At 41.2% G+C, this 9,912-nt stretch overlaps 2 protein-coding genes across 3 annotated transcripts in view; one reads left to right on the plus strand and one right to left on the minus strand.

Annotated features, from left to right (window-relative positions):
* Window positions 1–491, minus strand: part of FBXO15 (F-box protein 15) — a 27,564-nt gene extending 27,073 nt beyond the window's left edge. The window contains exon 1 of the mRNA XM_010578002.1: window positions 124–491. Coding sequence (XP_010576304.1) covers window positions 124–491 — 368 coding nt within the window. The remainder of the gene's footprint in view (window positions 1–123) is intronic.
* Window positions 308–9,650, plus strand: TIMM21 (translocase of inner mitochondrial membrane 21 homolog (yeast)). Of its 2 annotated transcripts, XM_010577921.1 has the most exons (6): window positions 308–769; window positions 2,033–2,095; window positions 2,195–2,292; window positions 3,610–3,683; window positions 5,702–5,807; window positions 5,900–9,650. In XM_010577921.1, the coding sequence occupies exons 1-6, from the start codon at window positions 490–492 to the stop codon at window positions 5,990–5,992; spliced, it is 714 nt and encodes a 237-aa protein (XP_010576223.1). In that variant the 5' UTR covers window positions 308–489; the 3' UTR covers window positions 5,993–9,650. The 2 variants fall into 2 exon arrangements, with proteins under 2 accessions (XP_010576223.1, XP_010576224.1); XM_010577922.1 differs by lacking the exon at window positions 2,033–2,095.
* Window positions 9,651–9,912: the final 262 nt, after the last annotated feature.

The following is a 9,912-nucleotide window of genomic DNA, read 5'->3' on the forward strand; positions in this document are numbered from 1 at the left end:
TTCTCTGCGGCACGGCCAGGGGGGGTGGCGGGAAAAAAAGTATAAAATAAAAAAAAAAAAAAAAAAAAAAACACCACACAACAAAGCAGCTTAAAAAGGGTGACCGGGACGGCAGGCGGGCACCCGCCCCGTGAGGGCGGGCTGTGGCGGCGGCGCTCGGCATGGCGGTCGCTGTAGTGACCGGGCCGGGAGCCGTTCCTAGCGGCGGGCGCAAGAGGGAGCGCGCCCGAACTACCGCTCCCAGGGCCCGCTGCCGCTTTCTTCCCCTCCGCCCCCAAGGTTTCCGCCGGGGCCATGGTGGGTCGGCGGCGAAAGGGTAGTGGGGGCTCCTGACCCGAGGCACCGGCCGCGGAGCCGCGCTCAGGGCGGGAGGCTGCCCTGACTCTGCCCCCCGAGGGGCTCCCCCGGGGCTGAGCGGCAGAAACGTTCCGTTCAGCTCGGCTGCCTCCGCCGTGCTTCCCTCGGGGCGCCTGGGAGCCCTGCCCCGGCATGCTGCCCGCCTGCCTGGTGCGGGCCGCCCCGGGGAGGTGGCTGCTCGCTCCCCCGGGCTGGGCGCTGCTGGGGACGGGGACTGGGCCGGGGCTCTGCCTGAAATGGCGGCGCCAGCCCCCCGGCAGGGAGCTCGCCCTGCTGCTGCGGGCCGCCCGGCGGAGTATCGGGACGCGAGCCGGGGGGCTGAGAGCTGAAAAACCGGGCGATAGTAGCGATAAGCACGTGTCCGTGCAAAGGGGCCGGAGAGAAGAAACTCTGCTGTCGGCTGCTCAGAAAGGTAAGACGGGCTGCAGTCACTGGGGAGCGGGAATGCTCTGCGCTGCTCGAAGAGGCTGGCGCAGCTGAGGTTTTTATAGCCCCCAAACTCTGGAATTGGGGGAAAAAAAAAAAAAAAGCTCAGAAAAGCAGCCCGTTTCTTTTCACGTCGTACTGTTTGCAGCAGTTGATACCTTTCAGCGTACGTATTGCACAAGCAGAACAGAAACTGTGGCTTCTTCCCAACAGCTTATTGATTCAGTGTTTAAGTCCCAGCAGGGACAAGAGCTAGTAGCCTCTCATTTTCCTTTTCCAAAGGAAAACCTATCACGCACAACCTGTCTCTGCTGCCAAAACAAGTTTACCTCCAGCAAAATTGTCGAAAGCTCCACGTGCGATGCTAGCTTCTTTATAGGATGGCCGTCACTCTGGCTGATCTCATTCACTTCAGTGAGAAGTGGTTACCACATAATTAGTCTCAGAAATTCTAAGTGCTCCGAAAATGTTTATGAAAAACACCCTCAACTGATTAGAAGACTGCAGGAAAAATTGTTAGTAAAGTTGCCTCCGTAACTTGTACTTCACTGAAAGGAACACCTTATCACTTGAACAGATCAGTAGTCTCTTGCCAAGTTCTCAAAAAATACTTTGTAGCAGCGAATCCCATATGACTTTTCGGGGAGTGTATACTGACCCTTCTACTACTACATTAGATCAAAACTAACAGATAGGAACTAATCAGATAAACTGCAGTTAACGTTCTCAATAAATAAAATACATATTTTGGTTTAATATCCCTCCTTTTTATTGCTCTCTTGATTGAGAATTCATAAAAACAGTTATTTTTAGTCAGTGTGTGCAGTTTATAAGCTTACACTTTTTTTATTTTTACTCCTCCCTTTCTCTGCATAAGGATTGCAACGATTATGGGTTTACATGGTAGCTTTAATACTGCAGTGCTAAATACCTCATTAGTTCTTAAAAAAACTAGCTCTCATGTACACAAAAAGTAGCAATAAGTGCTAATCCTGAAAACATCTAGTAGGAAAACCAGAAAATAATAAGGCTTAATACAGAGATATAAACATGCCCTGTACAACCTAAGAGATGTTCCGTGGTCTCTTTCATTTAGCGATGAGGCATTATGGAAGCTGTTACTGGAATTTTTTCTTCTGCCAAAATGTTTTTTGAGCTGCAGACTAATAGAAGAGCATTTATATAAGAAAGCTATGCAAGTCTTACTGTCCAAGATTGTAACTCCTGCGTTGTTTTCTGTCTATTTCAGTGAAAGAAGCTGGAAGAGACTTTACCTATTTTATTGTGGTGCTTGTTGGAATTGGTGTCACAGGTTATTTTTAAAAATTATATTCTTCATCAGAAGACACTTTTCATGAATTCCATCTGGTTTGATCAGTTTTCATTCCATTTGCTGTTGTTTCTGTTACAGGTGGTTTGTTCTATGTGATTTTTAAAGAGCTATTCTCTTCTTCTAGTCCAAGTAAGATCTACGGAGATGCCTTGGAGAAATGCAGATCTCACCCTGAGGTTGGTTTTTCAACCTTAGTCATAAGTTTATGTTTCTCAGTGGTTACTCTCTCTCTTTGAGTCAAGTTTGCCCAAGGAATCTCACAAGCAAAGCTACAGGAAGACCCACGTGGTGCTTAGCAGGCAAACACCAGCAGATCTGCCTGTGCTTTTAGCTGGCCAGAGGCGGGTTGGCTCCAAATTGGAGTCCGTATTAGGACAAGCTAATGGCAGCACTGAGCCTGAGTGAATTAGCCTGCTAAAAGCCAAGTTAAGTGAATGTGCCACAGCACAACTTGTGTCCCCATACAGAAAGTCTTATAATAGACATACCTGAGTGCCTGCTAAATGTAGTACTTAAGGAGTTCTGCAGGTCAGGGAGGCAACTGGTCCTACTTAAGTTTTGTAGATCAAGCCTGTTGCCTTTCCTCAGCACAGTTATTCTGGTGTGACACTTCAGTAGGGTTCTGTCATTCTGCAAAACACCGCCTAAGTATCCAGAAATTTAAACTTCATTTGAAACACAGTTAGCATTCCCGTGGCTGACAGGAAAAGAGACATAGAACAGTCATGTGATCACAGAGTCACATTAAGATAGCTAGATGTAAACAAAAATAAATCTAAAACTAGATTCTAAAAACCACTACTTCAGACAAAACAAGAACTGCATGGAAACGCTTTCAAACAAGGTTGCCACAGATGCAACTGAGGATAACCTAGATACGAAGTGACAAGTTGTCACTAGAATAAAAATGAAGACTGCTTTGGAACAACTTTGCTGAATTAAAACTTCTCTCCAGTACTTAAACAGTAAAAATCACTCTCCCTTTCTAACCACCTTTAAAGTAAGTTTAAAACTAGGTTAATTTGGTCTGGCTTTATATATCTGAAAAAAAAAAAAAGAAATACTTAATTTCTTAAAGAGTAGTGGTTTTTAGATGATATGAAGGGCAGCGCATTTGCATTTTAAACTTTGAAACATTGTCTTGGAGGAGACATGAGCAAATAGGCTTTTTTTCCTTTTACACAAAGTGTCAGTAAAATATAAAATACACAGAAGAGAGATTAAAATGTCATAATCTCAGAGGACAGTACAAATGAAAGATATTAGTAGGATTTATTTTAGACGTTTAATATGTGACTGTAAAGAAAAGCACTGAAATACAGAGGAATTTTCCTTACGCTGTTTTCTTTCATAAACTCTGTTCCTGACACATGAGACTCAAAAGGGCCATTTTGTTGAGAGAAAATGCATTCACAGCAGGGGCGTGAGCTGATACTGGAGTATCTGTTTGAATGTGATACCTTCTGACAACTCGAACCTCTTTTCTCTTGTAGATAATTGGTGTTTTTGGTGAATCTATTAAAGGTTATGGGGAGGCAACAAGAAGAGGAAGACGACAGCTTGTCAGGTGCCCTTTGGTGTTTGCCACGTACAGACGCTAGTTTTTGCACAGCAAAGACGCATTGGGTCATATTATAGCAAGTTAGATCTAGATTAATGAACTGTATGTGACGTGCCCTGTCACTTTTGAGTGAAAATGAAAGCAGTTTTTTGCAGTACCTCTTGTGTGGCCCATACCACTAAATACAGTGCACTTACAATATAAAATGCCAATTCTGAGTGCCTCAATACGAGCAATGGTCAGCACGGTAGAGCTGGTGTCTCCAAAAAACAGGGCGAGTCTGAAGAGAGTAGCACAGAGACCTAGGCATGTCTCTGGGGAGCAGGGATCTGACTGAAGTTTACAGTCAGAAACCCTCAAATAGAGTGAAACTGTTCTTTGAAAAATTGTTCTTTGAGAGTTTTTCCCCTTTTGAAGCAGTAGTTTTTATCGGGCCATAAAGAGCAGGAGGTACTAACTTTCAGACTTTCAAGAATCCAGCTTGTTCTGTTTAAAGCTAGGCTGGGTCTGACTGTACAGGTTGTAGTCATTGCAGTGACTATATTGTCCTGAGCTGATACGCAGTATTGACTGCCTATTTCTTATATTGCTTTTTGGTACTTGAGGCCACATCTCTACTGTGTATTTAACAGAACCTCTCTCACCTAAACATTTCATGAGTGTGTCTATTTATTATTCTCCTTTTGAGGGAAACAACAGAACTAATTCTTACAAAATGTAAATCCTTCCTGCAGTATAATCCAACAGGAGCTTTGTCTTTATTGGGTTCTTTGACTTGAATTTATTCAAGGAGGTTTCATACAGAATGGGACACATAAGCCCAGATACACAACTTGAACCATGAAATGGAGAAATTTTTTTTCTGGAGGAAGGTGATTTTTACTGGTGGAAGTTTATCTTTTCACCAGACTCTGTGAAGAAGTGTTTAAAGTGGAGCTGCTAAATGAAAAGGATATGCACAAATGTTTTAAGCATCTGTCTGTAAAACAAACTATATAAATAAGTAAATGTACTGTCAGCTTTCCTAGTATTTACTTTCCATCATTTTGGAAGTGTAGTATTTTAAATAAATTTTTGAGCTAAGGACTTGGCAAGGTTGTAGAATTTGTGTCTGCAGTATAAGGATGACCTTAAATGTCTCAAAAATGTACAGATTTTTTTTGTGTATGAACACCTCGAATATGAATTTACTGCAGTAAGCCTCTTCATTCATCTTTGTTCTTTGTAACCCATCGTGTCACCTTGAAGTGTATTGGAAGTTTAATTCACGGTGTGTATCTAGGCGTGACTGATGGAAATAAGAGCTTGGTAGTATGCAGCAGTTATTAATTTCAGTAGGAAACATAAACTAGCACCAGAACTCTAGTTTGACCATTAGTTTCTGGAAGGGGTTACCCTGAAAGTGACGTGACCTTTCTATTTATCTAATACTTGAGCATAACCTAACTCCAGTCTAAATATCAGCATTTAGGTTGGAGATCTGATATCGAAGCCAAAGTTACACAACTTCAGTAGAACAAAATTATTGCCAAAATAAGTAAAGCATATAGTAAACTCTTTGTTTTATGTGATTTAACCAATCTGTAAGTTCACAAAACATGCTTTGTGTGGTTTGGCTTGGTAACTTAAAGCGTCTAAAAAAATCCACTTAGTGATGTGGGTGTTCCTTTCTAGATGCCAGGCTCTGAATCTGGGGGGTTTTTTTAGAATAAATACAAGGAAATTCCAGAATCTTCAGCCATTGGATTGCTGTTGAGTTTTGAGGGGAGGACTGGGGTGAGGATGTTTAAGCACTTTGTCTGTTAATCCTCAACTGCTCCGCTAGTCATTATATGCTTACAGTAGAGCTTGGTAAGAGCAGTAGAGAAGGAACCCCTGGTAGCGTAAGGACTGCATTGGAATACACTTTCTCACAAAATAGTTAAGCAGCTCCTCTAAATAAAAAGTTTAAATTTGAAGTTTAACTAGCATATAATATGTATTTTTGCTGGGTGGGTTGGGTTTTTGTTTTGACTTGTTTTTAGTCATGTTGAATACGTAAAGGATGGACTGAAACATATGCGTTTGAAGTTCTATATTGAGGGCTCTGAACCAGGGAAGCGGGGAACAGTCCACGTAGAAGTCAAAGAGGTATGTACAATTGCTTGATATAACTGACAAGCTTAATCTTGAATTTAAACTACCAAGGAGAAACAAACAGCCTGAAATTGTTTTCCTTGCAGAATCCTGAGAGAGGAAGATTTGAGGTCCGCTACATATTTGTGGACGTTGACACCTATCCTAGAAGAACCATTGTCATAGAAGACAACAGATAGCCCATGATGAAAGTTGCTGTCCCATCTCATTGAGTATTGGATGATACTGGTGTAGCCAGTCTACACGTGAATTGTTTGGTGTTCTCGATTGTATCTTGCAACTTTGGGGTTGTGTTACAGGAAGTAGCCTCTCAGGGCCTCCATTAAGGTCTTTCATAATAACAGATACAGGATTCGAAGTGAAGCCAATGAAATATAGTAGAGCCATCACTTATGGCAAATATTTTTGACACGGGAAGATAATGGCTTATAATAAACAGTTTAATGCTGGATAATACTTCTGCACACCCAAAAGCTGAGTCTTCCAAGATTTTAGGTTTGGATGGGGAGTTCTTTGTCTTCCTTTGCTTGGATTTCCCACTAGCACTGCAATAAAGAAAGTGGTATTTTATGCGTAGACAAACTCACTGTTTTCATTCTGGATGCCTTTGTAGGTAAGAAGGTAAAATAAGAATGTATGTTAGTGGTGCAAAGGAGATCTAGCGCAAAGGCATGTAAGGATAGGAATTGTGGAGATGCACACCTGTGACAAATGACTGAAGATAAAGACTTCCGTTATTGGTGTCTTCTAAAGAAGTTAATGGCATACAGAACAGCGATACTGTCTGCTCCTTCCAATGTTTTCCATGCTGCTCTGCAGTGTTGTAGCTGCTCAGCACTGCCCACAATATTTCCATTAACTAATCTAAATCTTCTGGGAATCAGATTCCTATAGGTTTACCCAAACTCAAAAGCTCAACTCATGACCATATTTCTCACCTGGGTTTCTTCCTTAGTGCAGCATGGCAGATAGCAAGCGTAACCCTGTGTATTAATAATCAGACTTAGTCGTGCTGATCTGTCAAGCAGCACCAGCCAAAAAATTTCAAGCTTTAGCTTCTTACATTTAACCCCTTTCTTAAACACCAACTAATGCATTTTTCGGTAGTTACTATCATACATTATGAGCTTTTTAGTTCACTAGTGAATTATCCCTACGTTAAATATACACTGATGTTCGATTATCAGCCCTTATATGTTCATTTAATGGTACATTTGGACTGTTCTAAAGTTCATACGATATTCCCTCATACAATGCCACAAATATCATGTATAGACCTGTAGTAATACTTTACTGGACTTTAGCCATCCTGTTTATCTGTGTCCCAGTAATCTCATTTGCATAATCATAACTAAACATAATACTTTGTTAGACCTGGATAACTTTTTGCTTTATGTTAATCACTACAACCTTGACTTCAGTCAGATCGTCATATTGTGTGACAGTATTCAGTGGGGTCACGCGTTCATCCCAGTTCTGTGAGCAGAGCAGAGTAACCATCCATTATAGCGGAGCAGCCAGCAGTGTCCATCTGCATTAAACCGCAAAGCATTTTGGAGTTTCTACGCTGTATACAACATAACTGACTTCTACTGTGCAGGCCAAAGGGATTTTTACAAAACTTTGAACATCAGTTGAGATTGACCAAAGTGATTTCATATCCGTTAGTTTCAGCAGAGTTATAAATTTGTCTGCTGGCTTTCATCCCTTGATGGATGCTTGTCAAGACTAAAACCCACAATTTTACACATAGTCAAAAGCAATGGAAGTCTGTGTTGGTGGCTCCCTACTGTATGAGAAATGGTTGTGGTACTTGATATCATCACCATGAAGTAACTTTGATAAACTTTTATCTTTGCCTACAGTTACTGACATCATTAATGTCCATCTGGAAAGGTATTGTCTTTAAGTAATGAAAGCAATTGACTCCCATTGTTCTTCATGTTATTTTCCTGAAAGCAGGAGAGTCAATAACACCTTTTGACTTACTTACACTTATGACTCTTCCCAATTCTTAGCATTACACTTGCCAAAACTTCTGTTTCAGAAGAAATTTTCAAACCAACATAATTGATTATAACCCAGTAAAAAAAAAAAAAGTATCTGAGGCCCTCATTGTTTCATTGCAACCTGCTGCAGTACTGACTGATAGCATTACATGCCACGTTTACCTGCCACCACCTACGTCCATTTGCTATAGGCATGTGTCATACCGTGGTGGTTACTGAAAACCATCTCTGCAAGAGTTTTGTCATGAATGCAAGATGGAGCCTGTTGTCAGAGCACATCAGAAATACTGCAAGCTATGTAAGTTTATAATCATACTAAGATTCCTAGCCTTAAGCCCATGCTGTACCTTGGTAAAAATGTAATTGTTCTTTACCTTTTACAAAGGAAGACTACATAAAAATACACAGTTTAAACTAGAAAATGTAATACTATTTTCGCCCTTCCTTTATGACTTTTTACCATATCAGGCTGCCTGAAAGCCATTGTAAACCTTCATGTCAACAACAGAACAGACGGGCTAGTTTTTTTCCTGTAACTCTGCATCCCAGCTTTGCTTTCTTATTAATCCAGCTGTGGCTTGTTTTCAGTGGGCTTCACTGCTCGAGAAAGTATTTCCTAAAGCAAGATGTAAGAAACATTTTTCTACAGTAAACGGTATAGGTACAGGAAAGAGGCCAGCCGTTAGGTTTACTTTTGTCTTGTTTTAGAGCCTTTTTTGCACTGAAGAAACAAACTGTCAGGACTAGAAAATTTCTGGGAAGGAAAAGATGATGACCTCACATAATGATGTTTTTCCAACAGTGCAGGTACGTGAAATTCTATGTCGGGGTTGTGGTAAAACAGGAAGAATTGGCCATTGGGGTTTATGTGTATGTTTGGCTTCAGCTTGAGAAGACGAACTAAGAATTTGATTATTTGCAACCAGATTTATTTACAGTTTTTTTCAGTAGCAAGGACTTCCTAACATACACAGAAATATAATGTATTTCAAGGGTTGCGTGAAAGAACTGTCTTATTTGGAAATCAGATCCCTGGTTGGTTGGTCCCTTTGAGACATCAGAACTTTTTAAAGTTGTCTGTAAATCTGTCAGTACCATACATTGTTCTTGCACTAAGTGCCCTTGTCATACTTTGGCATTTGTGTCAGGCCTTACTATCATGCTCCCTAGCTGGGAAAAAATGCTACAACTGCAGGTGTCAGAAGAAGTCTTAGCAAAGTCAACATAATGATTCTGTCTGGCCCTTTGGCAGCCAGTCCAGACCGGTATGAGAAAAATGGAGACAGACCAAAACTGGCAATAAGGAAGAGGCACAAGTATCGTTTAAAAGACACAGATGGATGTGGAGTTGTCCACAGTGCAACTGACCTTCATGATTTCTCCATGATGCTATCACTGTCTAAAAGCAAAGTACAAACCTCTGGTTTATTAATTGCATTTCAAGAAACTGAAGAATCCAGAGAAACAAGTTGGGATTACTTTCAAGCTTATTTTTTGTTAGGGTAGACCCACTATGAGAGGGTTATAAATAAAATGTTTCTCATCCTGTACTTACATGGAGTTGTCGTTTTCACCACTCATCTTTCTCCTGTGGAGTTCCAAGAAAGAGGTGGGTGAGCACACTTGCTCAAAGCAGCAGGATCCACAGCCGCAGTGGCACCCTCCATATACTTCTTAACAAAGAAAACATCTCTCAGGCTGGAAAGAAGCTGCAGAGGAGGAGTACATCATATATAAATCATCTTTGTATATCATACTGCTTCGTAAATGCCAGAATACTAGCGAGGTAGGATAATATTTTGCTTTGAAAGAGTGGAAAAGTAAAACTGCCATTATAATGTAATGGAACTGCTAGTTGCCCTTTCCTAACTACAGCTTAACCGACTTTTATTTTGTTGGAGTCCAAGGAACATAGCAGGTCAGTCAGTGTCGCTCCTGGTGGGAAGGAGTACAGAGCCCTTTCAGGGTGCCTTCAGTCATCCTCTTTGCTGAAGTTGCATTACATACCCTATCATGTCAAAAAGTTATTTACTATCTAAAAGTTATTCACGGGCTAGGAGAGCTGTAATACTTGCAGCCCTATATCTGAC

This window comes from Haliaeetus leucocephalus, unplaced genomic scaffold, assembly GCF_000737465.1.
Source record: "Haliaeetus leucocephalus isolate CR32 unplaced genomic scaffold, Haliaeetus_leucocephalus-4.0 Scaffold587, whole genome shotgun sequence".
NCBI lineage: Eukaryota > Metazoa > Chordata > Aves > Accipitriformes > Accipitridae > Haliaeetus > Haliaeetus leucocephalus.

Excerpts from the sequence above, each read along its gene's own strand:
- TIMM21 (XM_010577921.1), top strand. The coding sequence starts at position 490 with ATGCTGCCCGCCTGCCTGGTGCGGGCCGCCCCGGGGAGGTGGCTGCTC. Across the intron at positions 770-2,032 it reads GCTGTCGGCTGCTCAGAAAG|TGAAAGAAGCTGGAAGAGAC; the intron begins GTAAGACGGGCT and ends TGTCTATTTCAG. Across the intron at positions 5,808-5,899 it reads TCCACGTAGAAGTCAAAGAG|AATCCTGAGAGAGGAAGATT; the intron begins GTATGTACAATT and ends TTTTCCTTGCAG.